At 39.5% G+C, this 17,323-nt stretch overlaps 3 protein-coding genes across 4 annotated transcripts; all 3 read left to right on the top strand.

The window, feature by feature from the left end:
- The first annotated feature begins 4,364 nt into the window (after window positions 1-4,364).
- On the top strand, window positions 4,365-6,909 carry LOC124410345 (UDP-glycosyltransferase UGT5-like). The gene is made up of 5 exons (XM_046888628.1): window positions 4,365-5,100; window positions 5,194-5,564; window positions 5,716-5,938; window positions 6,083-6,302; window positions 6,435-6,909. Exons 1-5 carry the CDS (start codon window positions 4,629-4,631, stop codon window positions 6,739-6,741), a joined length of 1,593 nt encoding a protein of 530 aa, XP_046744584.1. The 5' UTR covers window positions 4,365-4,628; the 3' UTR covers window positions 6,742-6,909.
- Window positions 6,910-7,088: 179 nt separating this feature from the next.
- On the top strand, window positions 7,089-9,634 carry LOC124410346 (UDP-glycosyltransferase UGT5-like). 2 transcript variants are annotated; one of them, XM_046888630.1, is made up of 5 exons: window positions 7,089-7,669; window positions 7,763-8,133; window positions 8,288-8,510; window positions 8,655-8,874; window positions 9,007-9,634. In XM_046888630.1, the coding sequence occupies exons 1-5, from the start codon at window positions 7,198-7,200 to the stop codon at window positions 9,308-9,310; spliced, it is 1,590 nt and encodes a 529-aa protein (XP_046744586.1). In that variant the 5' UTR covers window positions 7,089-7,197; the 3' UTR covers window positions 9,311-9,634. The 2 variants fall into 2 exon arrangements, with proteins under 2 accessions (XP_046744586.1, XP_046744587.1); XM_046888631.1 differs by having other exon boundaries at window positions 7,090-7,669; window positions 8,291-8,510.
- A 539-nt stretch (window positions 9,635-10,173) lies between these two features.
- LOC124410292 (uncharacterized protein DDB_G0290301-like) lies at window positions 10,174-17,312 on the top strand. Its single transcript, XM_046888541.1, has 4 exons — window positions 10,174-10,375; window positions 10,917-11,268; window positions 11,472-11,767; window positions 11,856-17,312. Exons 1-4 carry the CDS (start codon window positions 10,324-10,326, stop codon window positions 16,658-16,660), a joined length of 5,505 nt encoding a protein of 1,834 aa, XP_046744497.1. The 5' UTR covers window positions 10,174-10,323; the 3' UTR covers window positions 16,661-17,312.
- Window positions 17,313-17,323: the final 11 nt, after the last annotated feature.

Genomic DNA, 17,323 nt, shown 5'->3' with positions numbered 1-17,323 from the left:
ATATTATTGGTAGCTTGGACCTACGGAGAATTGCGAAATTCTGTTTGAGTTCCCTCGCTCTCTTGCTTATTGTTATAGCTATATGGCAGTTTCGTATTAGCACACATAACTCGCATATTCTACGGGTCTGCAGGTTCTTTCTGTTCTCAGAAGGGAAAAAAAGGAGAGGATGAGTGTAGGTATATAGAAAACGGAGAGAATGAAGAATGAAATGAAGAAGAAGAAGAAGAAAAAAATATTAGAAATCCTAAAGTTACGTTCCAAGAGAAAACGAGGGGTAATAAGAGAGGAAAGCTAAAGAAGAAGAAGAAAAAAAAAACCGGCGGACACGTGGCGTAATATGATATGAAGCGCGAGATGAATGAATTCGTTGAACGGATTTGGAAAATAAATAAGATCACTCCCGCCACGAACGATCCAACCCTGCGATCGAGAAGTGAAAAATGAAAAAAAAGTGAAAATGATGATATCCTGTATCAAGTTTTTGTTCCTTCGCGTATTTCTTAGAATGAAAAAAAAATACATACAAAAGGAATTAAAGCTAGAAGGTCACGAAACTTGGAAATCGTCCGAAGTGTGGATGGAAATTATTTCAATTATAACAGAAAATTAGCAACAAGATTCCCGGTGTCATCCCTTATCGGTGTGATCCTCACACAAAATGAGGGGGCAAAATGAATTTAAGGGGTAAAAATTCCTCGGTACCCAATCAGCGTTTCCGTAATGACCGCTGGTCATTTCCAGACCCGTAACCCTATATTCCCATTCGTCCTAATTAGGATGTATTCGACCATTTTGGGGAGACACTAATGACAAGGATGGGACCTGCTGCGACCCTCCTATTTTCCCAAATTTTGGTAAATTCTCTTGTATCCGTATAAACATCATCATCGTGGTTCAAAGTTGAGAAGTTTATTCTATCCAAGGTTATACCGGTATTATCACAACGTCAAGAGGAATAGTTTCAGTTAATTTATCTAGTACGTTATATCGAATACTAAACTTGGCAACTTGAAGTCTAAACACAATCGTCAACTTCATTATAGAATTTTGGTTGAAGGATGTTTAAATGTAGTTACAGTGACTTTGAAAGACATTCCGTATAAACGAAGCTTCTGTGATAATTAATTGTAAGCGTGTGTCAAGAGCCTGTTGTTCTTTACTTTACTTTACTTTATCTTTACACACGTGTATTCGGAACCTTTCAACTTCTGCAGACCTTTAAAACACTCTTTTCATTCGCTGCTTTTCAATTAAGTAGGCGACTACACCGCGGGATTCCCTTTCAATTTTTATTTTTATTCTTCCTTTTTCTGATCAATAGCATAATTCAAAGATTGCGCGTTACGTATCGGAATCCAATCGTTTCTCTTTGCGACTCGTACCGGAAAAATCTGTCCCTTTAAAGATGTATTGGTTATACATTCACAACCAAAAGTCAGTCTCATCCACAATATCGATTACTTTATGATAAGATAAAAGTCTGAGAAAAAAATTGACCACAATAAACACGATAAGAAAATTAAATTTTAATAATAATAATTTCCAAAAGTTATCAATAAATTGTTTATACAACAATTTGTTAAACAATTTATTTTATAACTTTTTGTAATTACTATTATTGTTATTATTCAAATTTAACTTTCTGAACGTCTTTATTGCGTTTCATTTCTTTCACAGTTTTATTATCTAATTATAAAGAATTCAGTACCGTCAACGAGATTCACTTTTGGTGGAGAATGTATAGCCAATACATCTTTAAATCATGTGTGTATATTCTGCACGATAGGGAATGTACCATACCCTCGCGTTTTATGATATACCTACAGGGGCTTCTACGAACAGAGAAAGAGATTGAATGAGAGATAAAGAGAGGAAGAGAACATTTTTAATTAGAGCTCAGCCAACCCCACATGGCTTGACGCGATTCCTCCCCCAACTTCAACCCCCCTGACGCGGTGGCAGCTCTCGACCACCCTCGCAAACGAGTAGCGAGATACCTACGCGTTTGAGCCACGAGGGTTCATTATGCTCGAGAATGACAAGCGTGATACATGCAACTCTGCGTGGTATCTGTGCAAGGTCTAGTAGTACTGACCTCAAAATCGGCACACGGATGCCTCTGCGAATACCGTATGAGTTTCATATTCTAACTGAGGGTGAAATCAGCCATTTTACCTTCCTTTCCATGAAGATCTAGTAGTCGTCATAGATAATAGATGCGTGAAGCTTTCATGTGTTGGAAAAGAAGATTAACCTCAAGGTCGAGTCATATTACTAGTCCATTTGGAAATTTTTCTTCGGATAAAATTTGCAAACTGTGACTTGGGCAGATTCATAAATGCCGACCGGTTGGTGGTCGAAGTTTTTGAGGCCATCGTTGTTATGGTAAGAACAGTCTTGCTTCCAACTTTTAACTGCAAACACACATTTTGGGATTAAAGCATTTTTATAAAAATTAAATTAGCTTCCATGATAGTAAGCTTAGGATTGAGAAATGCAATATTAACCTTCTATCTATAAAGAGGTAAACCAATAGTAGGTAAAGTAGGAGAACGATCTGTAGAGAATGAGTAGAAGGACGTAGAAGGTACGAGACAAGAGAAGGTGCTGGAAACCAGGAAAGTATATAAAAGAGAGAAAAAGAATGGGTGGTCTTAATGCGATGTATAAAGTGATACAAAATCAAGTAAACAAGAATAGTAATATTGTGTTTTTAGTAAATACTACCTATCCCAAACTCTTTTAACACTTAGTAAAATCACAAACCTAATTATTTATTTTTTATGTCAATTGATGAAACCTGACGATCTTTGTCGAGGGAGGTGTGAAGAGATGGATGAATGGGGAGAGAGAGGGAGAAAGAGAGAGAGAGAGAAAGGGAAAAAACCATGGATACGAAGGTATAATGATCATCTCGAGGGTCGATCACGTACCGGTGCAGCCATAACAGTACGATATCATATAATACCCATCAGTACCTGTTCGATACGCGTGTCACCGGCAGAATTTCAGCCTGACGGAGAGTCACTTGACCCCTACTCGGTTCACAATTACCCCTGGGATTCTTCCTGTCGTCCGACGACGTCAGCGAATATCCTAAAAATATTCGGAATATAATGATGAGTGACGGTTTACAATGCTCGATATAGTGCAGATATTCGCCAAGTTATTTCTATTATCATATAATCATATTATGACGTTAGACGTTGTACCTGTAGAGGTACTTGTATTCATAATCCGTCTGTAGGATGCAGTCGTTGAGACCGATATGATTAGATACGTGCTTTTTATCTGATTATGTACGTTCAGACATGGCCAAATTGCGATATGTGGTCAGGCATTTGACATTTGAATTTAATGCAACGGAAAAGTAATTTAGAGAGTAATTTGAGGAATGAGCTTGACCAAATCCAACCTTTAACTTTGACCTGTGATTACGCGACACAATAGTCCAAGCTAACAATGCAATCCTCTGCGATTTTGATGTATCTTGCTGTTGGTACACACATTGGATGCAGTTCTAAGCGGGTTACACTGCGGAAATGGTGGGTCCGAAGGCATCGATCATCAGGCAGTATTCCGGAAACTGTAGATTTTGGAGGTGGATGTTGATGGTGGTGGAATAGGTCGCTGACAACTGATCGTTCTGGTAACAGCTTCGGTCCAAGATCGAATATCTAAAATTGAAAGATCATGAGTTATCATTTTGTAGTGTATTACAGCAAGGATTGTTTTGTCTACAAGAGTATTGGACCGAATGTAAAAAGTAACCGTGCAGAGGAATTTTGGACGTCCAAAATTGGACGTTTCTTTCTGCAATACGTTTCTGGATAATCCTAATGGATACACGAAAAACGATTGATTTCGATGATATGTTTAAGCATTTTATGTATTCGGTAATCCGGAATTTAGAAAATTGTATGCACCGAACCAGAAACCTCCGAGTACCGACTTTCATCCGAATTGAATTCGCTTCCGACATTTGGCCAGAGATGTAGGATTCTGTCCCCACTGTGCAACGGCCGACGAGTCTGGGCACCACTGCCAGGACATGGACATCGTAGCGTTTATTTCTGCGACATTTTTCATCACCCTGGTATCGTCATTGGTTGTTCTTCACAAGTTTTTAAGTTATTGTCGAAACACGTTGTCCCGAAACTTCACTAGATCAGTCGGCAAGGAGAAGAAAGGAAATTGATTCTTTCCCCTTTCTCAACAGTTCAGTTCTAATTGGCCATACTTTCACAGATCTTTATGAATGTAAGATCTTGAATTGAAATTTTAGCGGATAAGATTTAAGATTAGATTATTACCGAAATAGATTTGACTTTGAGATTGTGCAACATTAGCGCACCGAAATATGATGTAAAGCGAACTTTGGACTCGCAAGAACACTGCACTTACCACAGCAACTCAATCTCACTCACTCGATTACGGATCGTACAGAATCACATGTGTGATTTGGCATGATTATACGCAAACGCTCAACACAAGTTCGTCGAAGAACCGAGTGTACTTTTTTGGTATAGTTATACATATGCACTGTGCAGTATAATACTGAGATTAGGTTGGTGCCATTTCGTTGCTCCGATTGCACATCAGTGAACGACTGTAACTCGACGAATATGTCACGTCACTTCATCGTGGTTGCGTTGGCGTTAATCGCGAGTGAGTTGCAATTTGGAAATGGTGCGAGGATATTGGGTGTATTCCCGTTGGCATCGATCAGCCATCAGGTAGTATACCGCAAACTGACTTTGGAATTGAATAAACGAGGCCACGAGCTCGTCGTTCTGACGACAGACCCGGTCAACGATTCGACCTTGAAGAACTACAGGGAAATAGACCTTCATTTTCTCTACGATAGCCTGATATTTGGAAACCTAATAGATACGCGAGGAACGATTGATTTCGTTGATATGTTTAACTATTATGACACTTCCGCGTACTCTCAAACCGATGCAATATTCAGTAATCAGGAGTTTAGGAAATTGTATGCACCGAACAGCGGTGAAAAGTTCGACTTGATATTGTTAGAAACTTTTGTATTCCCTGCATTCCTGTCTCTTGCAGAACGATTCAAAGCTCCGATAATTGGTAAGTAATCGAGTTGCAATTCGGAACGTTTTGGACAATTTATCGATTCTTATGTACTTGGATTATAAATTCTTTGCACAATATTAACTTAAGGGATCGCCAGTACGGCCTTACAAATGAGTGTTCAATACGACATCGGCAATCCCATTCTGCCATCTCATCCATCGAATTGGAACAAGGACATGAGGGATTTTGGAGCCTGGGTACCATGGGAGCGGTTGGATAACTTTATCAGAACCTGGAAACATATTTACTACTACAGGACAGGAATTCTGCTGAGATATCAGGCACTCGCGGAAAATTATCTCGGAATCGAGATTCCGCATCTCGGTGACATACATAAAAATATCAGTTTGATTTTCGTTAATCAACAGGGCCCGATTTCTTTCGCTCGACCGAACCTTCCGAACGTCATTGAAATTGCAGGTTTTCACATGTCAGAATCGACGAAGCCGTTATCAATGGTATGATGTTCAACCTACGCCAGCTGTTTATCATTTCACGAACTGTTTTCTAATTGCATCTTTTGAGATACGTCATGTCCGGAATTGCACTTCAAATCGAAATTTTTCTATTTTTATCTTACGGCGGACTAATTTTTCGCATCGTTTGCAGGAACTGCAGAAAATCCTAGACAACTCTACCCAGGGTTTTATCTACATGAGTCTCGGATCAAACGCAAAAAGTAACATGTTGAAAGAGGAAACGCGCAATGAATTCATTGCTGCGTTTTCTAAACTACCCTACAAAGTGGTTTGGAAGTACGAGGATGACGTACTCCCAAAGAAACCAGATAACGTAATCGCAATGAAGTGGGTTCCGCAACAAGCTATCCTAGGTACATACGTATCTACAATCCGAGCCGAGAGCAAGGCGATTTATAAGTTGTAACGAAAACGCAAACACACATCGTAATTTATGGAGTATAAACTGGACGGTGTATCAAAAAATAAAGACAGTATGTAATTTTTTATGACATCAGCTCACCCAAATCTGAAGGTGTTCATCTATCAGGGTGGACTCCAGAGTACAGAGGAAGCCATTTCACACGCAGTTCCTCTGATCGGCTTGCCGGTCTTCGGTGACCAGGACATGAATGTTGACAAAATGGTGTCTCTTGGTGTTGCTAAGAAGCTCGAGATAACTGCTGTCAAAAGGGACGATCTGCTGGAAGCAATTCGTACCATCGCCCTGGACAAAGGGTAAACCCATTATTGCAAGCCACGCATTGTTATCGTTATTCATAATATATATACATCGTTCATCACAATTTTCTGTGTAAATGTTATCATCAATACTACTCACCATGTATTTTCGCTTTCTTCGTGTTTCAGGTACAAGCAGCGGATGTTGAATTTACGATCGCTGCTGAACGACAAACCACGCGATTCGCTCGAGAACGCAATTTGGTGGACGGAACACGTTATACGTCACAGAGGCGCTCCGCATCTGCACTCCTCGACGGCCGACGAGCCTTGGTATCAACGCCAGGACATGGACATTGTTGCTTTCATTTCTGCGACATGTGCCATCACTCTCATATCATCATTGTTTATACTATACAAGTGTCTACTTTACTGGCTAAACGCGTTACCCCGAAACTTTACGAAATCAGTTGACAAGGATAAAAAAGGAATTTGATTATTTTCTCTTTCTCAACAGTTCGGTTCTCATTGACCATAATTTTACAGATTTTTATACATGTAAGGTCTTGAATTGAAGTTGTATTGAATAAGATTTGAGAAAAGACATATGGTAAGGGGGATTAGAGTATTATGTATTTAGATTTAGTTTTCAGATAGTGTAACATTACCGAAATATCTAATGCGAACTCTGAACTCACGAAATCACTACCAACTACCAAAGCAACTCAATCTATCTCACTTATTATGGATAGCCCAAAACATATGTGTCATTAGGTACGATTAGGCATAAGCAAACACTCGACACAAGTTCGTGAAAGAACAGAGTGTGCTGTATGGGTATAGTTATAAATACGCACTGTAGTGTAGCATACTAGGATTACGTCAGCGGCATTTTTCCTACTCTGATCGGAGTTCAGTTTGTGGTGCAGTTTGTGGCTGTAACTCGACGAATATGTCACGCCACCTCCTTGTGGTTGCATTGGCGTTAATCGCGAGTGAGTTGCAATTTGGAAATGGTGCGAGGATATTGGGTGTATTCCCGATGGCATCGATCAGCCATCAGGTAGTATTCCGCAAACTGACTTTGGAATTGAATAAACGTGGCCACGAACTCGTCGTTCTGACGACAGACCCGGTCAACGATTCTACGTTGAAGAACTACAGGGAAATAGACCTTCATTTTCTCTACGATAGCCTGAAATTTGGAAACCTAATAGACATACGAGGAGCGATGGATTTCGTTGATGTGTTTAAGTATTATGACGCTTCCGCGTACTTTCAAACCAATGAAGTATTCAGTAATCAAGAGTTTAGGAAATTGTATGCACCGAACAGCGGTGAAAAGTTCGACTTGATATTGTTAGAAACTTTTGTATTCCCTGCATTCCTGTCTCTTGCAGAACGATTCAAAGCTCCGATAATTGGTAAGTAATCGTGTTGCAGTTTGGAACGTTTTGGACAATTTATCGACACATTTGTCTTGTGAAATTAAATTCTTTGCACAACATTTGCTTAAGGGATCGCCAGTACGGGCTTACAAATGAGTGTTCAATACGACATCGGCAATCCCATTCTGCCATCTCATCCATCGAATTGGAACAAGGACATGAGGGATTTTGGAGCCTGGGTACCATGGGAGCGGTTGGATAACTTTATCAGAACCTGGAAACATATTCACTACTATAGGACAGAATTTTTGCCGAAACACCAAGCAATCGCGGAAAATCACCTCGGAATCGAGATCCCTCATCTTGGTGACATCCATAAAAACATCAGTTTGGTTTTCGTTAATCAACAGGGCCCGATTTCGTTCGCTCGGCCCAACATTCCGAACATCATTGAAATTGGAGGTTTTCACACGTCAGCATCGATCAAGCCGTTATCGGACGTATGAAACACCTAGTTTAGTCGTTTATTGTTGCACGAACCGTTAGCTAACTGCATCTTTTCAGATACCTACGCCATGTCCGAAATTGCACTTCAAATCGAAATTTTCCAATTTCTATGTTACGGTGATCTAATTTTCCCCGTATCGTTTGCAGGAACTGCAAAAAATCCTAGACAACTCTACCCAGGGTTTTATCTACATGAGTCTCGGATCAAACGCAAAAAGTAACATGTTGAAGGAGGAAACGCGCAATGAATTCATTGCTGCGTTTTCTAAACTACCCTACAAAGTGGTTTGGAAGTACGAGGATGACGTACTTCCAAAGAAACCAGATAACGTAATCGCAATGAAGTGGGTTCCGCAACAAGCTGTCCTAGGTACATACGTATCAACAAGCCGAGCCGAGAGCAAGGCGATTTATAAGTTGTAACGAAAACGCAAACACACATCGTAATTTATGGAGTATAAACTGGACGGTGTATCAAAAAATAAAGACAGTATGTAATTTTTTATGACATCAGCTCACCCAAATCTGAAGGTGTTCATCTATCAGGGTGGACTCCAGAGTACAGAGGAAGCCATTTCACACGCAGTTCCTCTGATCGGCTTGCCGGTCTTCGGTGACCAGGACATGAATGTTGACAAAATGGTGTCTCTTGGTGTTGCTAAGAAGCTCGAGATAACTGCTGTCAAAAGGGACGATCTGCTGGAAGCAATTCGTACCATCGCCCTGGACAAAGGGTAAACCCATTATTGCAAGCCACGCATTGTTATCGTTATTCATAATATATATACATCGTTCATCACAATTTTCTGTGTAAATGTTATCATCAATACTACTCACCATGTATTTTCGCTTTCTTCGTGTTTCAGGTACAAGCAGCGGATGTTGAATTTACAGTCGCTGCTGAACGACAAACCACGCGATTCGCTCGAGAACGCAATTTGGTGGACGGAACACGTTATACGTCACAGAGGCGCTCTGCATCTGCACTCCTCGACGGCCGACGAGCCTTGGTATCAACGCCAGGACATGGACATTGTTGCTTTCATTTCTGCCGTATCTGTAATAGTTTTGATCTCAGCATCAATCGTATCATACAAGTCGATAATCTTTGTTCTCAATGCGTTGTCGAGTTTTTCCGGGCCCACCGGGAACAAAAAGAAAAGAAACTAGGTATTTTTCACCGTACACACATAATTCAAATTGATCTGGTTTTGTCCCATATCCATTTTTTTCGAATCATAGTCATTGTAATTGATGTCAAAACTTACGCATGTCCTTTGTTCTCATCATGTTCTTAAAGCACATAATCTGTAAATTTAATAACGCCAGTGTTCAATTGTCAAATATTTTTCTGTTACATGGCGATTCTTTTGTTTTTTCCTCATAACGGTTGTTATTGACTTTCAAAACCGGCTAATGACGCTTAAGTTGGTGTAGGGTTACGTTTAATTACTTTCTACAAGAGTCTCACTATTGTGAAACTTGTCACTTCAATGTAATTTATACATATCTTTCAGTATAATAATAATTATAAGTCAAGTTGTTATGCCCAGTACAATAATACCGATGATTACTTAAGAATATAGCGTGACTCGAGAGGGATTGGATATACCCACCTAATTGAATATTAAACAGCAAAGTATTATCGTAGTACAGATATCTTGATGAAAGGGATTGTTTTCATCAATTTTCCTGATCATTTTCATCTTATGTAATTTTACTCTTGATCACGAGGGTTTCAACCGGACGTAGAACATTGATTTTTCGTTTCGGGAATGATTGAAAATATATTAGTACTGCCAAATCTAAGTTGATTAAAGTACCTATCAGTGGTCAAATTATGCTCCTCAGAGATAACTTCAGGTTCCTTCATCCACGAAGAATCAAAAAAAGAATTGCATAACGCGTATAACATCGGTCGGTCAAGAAGAAGTCATGACGACTTCGCAGACGCGGCGCCACAAGACGGTAGATTTAATCTGAAAATAACTGCTACAGCGCGATTCTGAGTATCGCGTATCCCGAGGTCGAAACGGCGACGATTTTTCCCGGGGACACGTGTTTTTGCATCGTGCACGAACCGTTTGGCTCTTGGGTCCTAAGAAAAGTGAAATTTGTGCACAGTTCAACGTTGTTTCGTGTATGTATCGTTATTAGTTTGTGTTATTTGAAAATTTAAAACAATGCCGCGTTCCGTTGTTAACAATTCTGATGAAGATTACGAACGCAAACCAGGTAAGCAGCAGTTCAAACTTGAGTGTAAATTTCGTTCTTATCACAACCGCCAACCGTCTAACGACCGTTACGATTTCAAACCTGTCTGCCCGATAACATCGCCATTCTTTAATCTCCGCGTTTTCTTACCTCGGAAACCGTCTGAACCACGTTCTCGTCGGTACATCTGGAATTGTGTATCGATGCAAAGATAACTGAAATAATTTCTATCAAATCATAGATCTTCTTCAACCTTATTTCGCGACCCGACGCTACTTGTCAATGACTTAATCGTCCCCCTGCTTTCTGCCTCTCTTTCTGTTGTCCATAGAACCCGGTAATAAATGATCTTCGTTCTTATCGCTCTTACGTATCCTCAGTTCTAAATCTTGGAAGCTCGAAAATCCGCGAGGGATGTTCCATAAATTTGACCTCAGTTATTATTGCAAATCACCACCCATCTTCAGAGTGACCACTTTTATCTATGAAAATAAAAATACTTGACCACATCATTGCGTTTAGGTCATCATTTTAAATACATAAAATTACTATTGACTTTCAGCCTCTAAGGCTCCCAGAACACGAGCTGCAGCGGCAGCATCTGTGTCGGATTCTCCATTGCGCCGAAGTACTCGGATCCGCCATGGTTCCGTTAATCCCGATGGCTCATCACCAGAGAGTGTTGAAGAAACAACAACAACATTAGTAAGGAGAACTACACGTAGACGCGCGATTGCTGCTCCAGAACCAACGAGAAACTTGAGATCACGCAGAAACTCAGTCTCCTCAAGCATAAGTGAAAATCCAGAACCAGAATCGGCACCTGGAACGCCAAGAGCTGGCACACGCTCCACTAAGCACAATCTTCAACAAGATACCACGCCTGACACACCAAAACCCATAGTTAGAACTAGGTATATGAATTCAAGAAAATCTATTGGATAAAAATTCTGAAGTTGAAAGCAGAATGTATTTTACTGCCTGCAGAAAAAAGTAGAATGTATTAATTAATTTTTTTTTTACAGTGATCTCGATCGACACAATGTGATACATTCTTGCTGATTAATTATTTAGCAGAGTTCTCCACAAGTTTCCTAACTTTAAATGTATTTCATAGGCGATCTATCAGAGCTGTGTCAGAGTCAAAGTCACCACCATCGGTCGGACGTGTTACACGCAGAACCAGAGCAAGCTCAATTGAGCCGAATATTGAACATGCAACAAAAAGCGCAGCAGCATTAATACAACACGCTACATCTCTGCCGAGCACACCTTCAAAGCGACGGCGAACACAAGTCTCAGTTGTTCCGTCTGAACCAGTTCTTAATGAAGAAATCAATGAGGATAAAGCTGATTCTAAGACAGAAAATGAATGGGCGATAAACGAGGAGACAGAAGTTGCGAGCAGCCCTGGTAATTATGTTTCTCTATCTGTAATTTATTTTCATCGCAACACTAGTGAGCCAGTTTATTGTATTCCTATTCGCATTTCTTTCATTAGAGAAAAAGAGTACGAAATCAGCAACCGCTGATGGTGGTATCAGGAAATCGTCAGAGTCATCTCTCTCAGTAACATCGTCACCGAGTAACAAATCTGTGAATGAGAAAACTAGGGAATCTGAGTACCAGCTTGAATCATCTCGTCAAATTGAAACTGCTGAATCTTCGCCGACTAATTTAAAGGTAGAAAACTCAATCAAGTTATCACAGAGCTCATCTTCGCAGAAAAAGAAACGTCATTCATTAGATACATCAAAGGAACTGGGACGGAAAATAGAAAATTTACTGAACAAATCAACAGAAGAACAAGAACAGAGTCCTGGCAATAAGGAGAACCAGAAGTTGAACGTTTCCCCCGAAAAAATTAAGAAAAATTTAGGGTTCACCGTATCAAATGTAAATATTGTTAGAGAATCAAAATCGGTTGGCTCTGCATTGTTTGTGCGTAACTCCGATGAAAAAAAATTGAATGCGTCGTTGGATGAGCGGGTCTTGTCTAAATCGTGGCATGATACTTCTGTATTGAAGTCAATAACAGTTGAAGATGGCAAATCTATAAATGCCATTGCGAATGCTTCAGGTTCAACTTCTGAGGAAAAAACTCAGAAAGAGATTTCTGACGTTGAATTCTCCAACACGACTCAGAACGAATCAATCTTACAGGAAGACGGTAATCAACTTCCTAGGAAACATCAAGTAGTTCGAGATGAAGACTCTGAATTTACGAGTGTAAAGACCAGTTGTAGAAGACTTGACGAAACAGGTGGCGAGAATGAAATACTAGAAGAATTTTCCCTCTATGATTCCAATGATAGCAATCAATCCCTAGACCTGAAGAAAGATGCTTTTAATTCGGCAGCCAAAAACCATACTCCTGAAGAAAAGTCTGAAACTAACGATGCAATTTTTGAAAAACCGATTCTGCCGAGTCGTAGGTCTAGAAAAAGTAGCAGTGATGTTATTGAGAAGAAACAGCGGGATATGCAAACAAGAAGATTCAGTTTAAGCTTGGAACGAATTGATAATGTTGGTAAGTTTACGACAAAATCCTTGTCCAAAACATCGTCAAATGAAAACAATGACAGCTTGTCGACTCCTGAATCACAAGTGAAACAAAGTAAGAGGAGACAGTCTGCAGGTAAGAAAAATACCAGTGATCAAGAAACAGACAAAACCAATACATCTCCTTCTAAAAATGATAGTCCACTTAATTCTAACATTGAAACTCACGGCAATATAAGTTCCCAAAAAAATCCTAATGAAGATGAATCTTTCGGTGCAGAACAATGCAGAGAAATAGAGAAGCAGTTGGCCCGTGAGAAAGATTCACCCTCGAAACGGCGCTCAAAACAGCTTGAATTAGGAGCACGTGAGAAACAGCAGCTCTCAGAACGCAATTCTCAAAATATAGTTTCTGACAGTGATGCTAGCATTGGAATTGCTGATTTGTTCCAAGACATATCTGCTGATGAGTGGAATAAGAAGGTGAAAAAAGATATTTTAAAAGCAAGTCCGGCCAAAACTGATTCGACTCCCAAGAAGAAGAAAGTGTCTAACACTTTACCAATGTTTGAATCAAAGAATGAAACTGATTCTGAAGAGGATCTAGTTCTTGAAATGGATAGCTCATGGGGCAAGAATTTAACTAATAAAGATAATTCTAAACACAATGTAGCTTCAGATTCAGATGAAACAGTTATAGTGGAGAAAAATATCTCTCATCAAAAAGCTGATAAGAAGAGGAAATCTACGAGCAAAAAAATCACAGAAAAGTCAGAGGATGAAGATGTGGAAATGGAGGAAATGAAAGAAGCAACACACACTGAAAAATCAGTAGGCCAATCTCTGAATTCGAACCCATCCGTGGACTGTGAAATCAGTGATGAAGCTAAGGAAGAAAGCAATAGAAAATCAGTAGCAACATCTCAGGAAGAAGATGTAGAGATGCAAGAAATCTCAAGCGATGCAGAAACAATACCTGCAAGTATAGCTGAAGAAGAAATTGGAGGTGAAAAGGAAACATTAACGTCACGAAAGTCTCAGAGAGATAGGAAGCGGAAATCAGAATCAAAAACACCAACAAAATCCATCAACGTTTACAAATTTAATGAAAATTCAGAAGATGAAAAGAGTGATAAAGCATTTGATGAAGACTCTGACGAAGACCTAAAACAAGCTGTTGAATCTCTGAACAAGACATCTCCCGCGACACGAACACCTGTTATGTCGAGGAGCCATTTGAGCAGAAACTACTCAATCGTAGCTGTTGTAGATTCTGATTCACGCTCCGACAATCTTGATGATTCAGAAGAAGCAAGCTCCGACGATAATTTTGCATTGACTGGTTCTCTGTTCAACACCCAGTCTAGTGACGACGAAGCTAATTCCAATCAAGATAATGATCATTCCAATAATACAATCGACCCAGATGTGGCTAAGGAATTGAATCTTGCCGGAGATGACGATATTGAGTACTCTGACGAGAATATCGCTGCCGATGAATGCCGTGCTTCGGAATCAGAACAATCAGATGAAGGTGATGATGGATCGGACCTAGAAGGCTTTATTGTTGCCGATGATGCAGTAGAATCATCTGAAGCTTCTGAAGATGAAGTCACAGAAGAAGAAAAAGCGAGTGTTAAAAGCAAATACAGGAGGATCTTAAATAAATCCTCATCTGAAGATGAGGGAGAAAGTGAAGAAGAGGGAGAAAATGAAGAAGAAGAAGAGCATGAAGAAGATGAGGAGAATGAAGAAGATGGAGAGATTAAAAAAATCGATAACCAACGTGAAACGGAAAGAACAGATACAAAATCAAAGCGAAAATCGGATCATTCAGCTGCCGTGTATCGTCGTCAAGTCAGGAGTGAAGAGTTGATCACAAAATCCCCAGAAATCAGCGGAGGGCCAGAGAAATTGAACTTCTCCCTGAACAGGAACGAAACTTCATCTGGTAAAAAGATAAGGAAGAAAAAAGTTATACAGGACTTGGGTGAAGTTGAGCGTACGGCATCGCCACGTGTGGAAGATCTTGAGAAAAGCGTTCCAAAGAAGAAACACCCTAAGATAGAATCAACGTTGCTACATACAACGATAGATCTGTGTACACCAGAACAAAATTCTTCAACTGAAGTCGATGATCAAAACATGAGTCAATCTTCTAGTTTAGATAATTCGGTTAGTAAAAAGTCTGCGAAGAAACTTAAGCAGAAAAATTTGGTAGAAGAGTTAGCAACTTCTCCACCTAATACAACCGATCTAATGGAAGAGGGAAACAAATTGGGAACACCAGATACTAATACATCTAAGAGTGAGAAAAAAACCCCTAAAGAGAAGACCCCAAAATTGAAAAACAAAAATCAGAGAGATTCAATACAGATTATAAGAGAATCTGAAGTCCTCAAGGCCAAGGTTTCAGACTTGAACCTAAGTGTACAAACTCCTAACTCTGAAAGTCCAGTTACGAAATTTTTGATGAAAGAAAAACTGAACGAGAGTTTGCCACTGTTGGAATTAAACAAGAAAGTGAAAAAACTTTTCGATAAAGAAGGATTGAGCAAAATGAAAGAAGAGGAGCTGGTGGATAATGATGCGTCAGAAATAGATGAAGATGAAGGAAATGAAGATGATGCTGAGGAGTCTAACATTGAAGATAACGATATGAACGATGAGGTCCAGGAAGCAGGCAATGAATTAAATGGTAATCATGAAGACGATAAAGGAGAAGATGAAACAGATGAAGAATTCGACAAATTTGAGTTGAATGGAAACAAAGATGGGGAAAGTGATAATGAAGATGAGGATGAAGAGGAGGAAGATTCTGCGAATGACGAAGTCTTCGAAAGTGAGAAAAATAGGTCAGTTACAGAAGTAACAGAACGACCAGAGACTAGAATGTTGGAAAAAAGGCAAAAATCCACAAGTAAGAAATTAGAACTAGAACCAGAACCAGAAGAAAGTGTAATTAGTCAAGATGAAAAAAGCATCACTTCAAATGAAAAAGCACAAAAGAAAGCGTCAACAACAAGCACAATGAACGGAGGAGGTGAAAATTCCAGTGAAGATTCCAATGAGGATGAAGACAGTTCAAAGAAAAGCCGTAAATCTTTGAATGAATCCACAGCTAGAAAGAAACGTGCCAGATTAGAATCCAGCGAAACACCTCGAACCCCACAAGTAACGAAGAAAATGAAATTGTTATCAAAAACAGGTGAATCACAGCAAGAAGATTCTGATTCAGATGAGGCACCTGACAGCATCGGATTTAGGGAAGCTCGTACTGAGGCACTTCAAGCAATGAAAGACGTTGCGACTAGTTTAAAGGCAGCGAAAGAGGCGAAGAAAAAGAAGAAACAAGATCAACTCGAAAGAGTAAGACAGGAACGAGAAGTCAAGGTTGGCAAAAAATCAGCTTCCAAAGAACCGGTAACAAACAGACTCAAAAGGCTACCTGACGATCTACTCGACGACTTATCTGACCTACCACAGAGACCTCAGAAGAAACAGAAGCTCTCGAAGAAGTCCGAAGTGATATTGCCCTCCAAGCAAATGTTTGCTCCGGGTGAACCACTCAAATCGTCAATACATATAGATAGTCATGCTTCTCCACTTAGCACTGCCGGTGGAACGACGCAGTTCAGCGTAGTTAATTTACAGAAGGTTAAAAAACGTCCACCAAAACTAGCAGCCGTTGCTTCATTCCGTGAGCAGATGTTGGCTCGAAATCCCAGACAACCAGTTTCCGCCTTTTTGATGTACCAAGCAAAACAAAAAGCCTCGGGCAAGCATCTCTTGTCTCGAAAGTAGTTTTCAAGTGCGTTTGAGAGATTACGACACTTCTATTGAATTTCCGTAAAATTTTACAAGCTGTACACGAATGCCCGACTGGCGTTTTTTTTTTTGTAATAAGACTTTTTGAATATTTCGCGATGCATGAGTTTTTCATTGATTGAAATTTTATCTGCATATATGTCTCTACCCATTATTATTCAACTATATTATTATTAAAAAATGTGAAAATTGAAATAAGGCAACGTTCTCTTTCATTCAAGTTCCAATATTTTTGGTCCTTGGATAATTTTTCTTTTCTTCTTACGATAGTCCTGTTCGTTCTAACAACTAATTCACTGTGATACATAGTATGTACTGAGCCTGAGCCATCATGCGTTTATCCATTTTCATCCTTGGTTCATTACAATTTGCACGTAACTTGCTCGTCAAATCCAGTACCTACTAAGAAAATAAACCATGTGGTAATGTTGTCAAGATATTCATTTGTACTATAATATAGCTACGAACTAGGCCTATCATATGTTGTTAATTGAACAGTTGATATTAAGTAATAAAATGTTTTTAAACTATTTGAAAGAAAATACTAATTTCGTTTCAAACACTACCCTTTTTACAATCAGTGATACATACCTGTCTACAAGTCCATCTATAATGTATTACTACTAAATACAAAATGTT

The sequence above is a fragment of the Diprion similis genome, chromosome 9 (genome assembly GCF_021155765.1).
Source record: "Diprion similis isolate iyDipSimi1 chromosome 9, iyDipSimi1.1, whole genome shotgun sequence".
NCBI lineage: Eukaryota > Metazoa > Arthropoda > Insecta > Hymenoptera > Diprionidae > Diprion > Diprion similis.
Note: the sequence above shows the minus strand (reverse complement) of the source record. Positions and strands in the feature narration are given on the sequence as shown.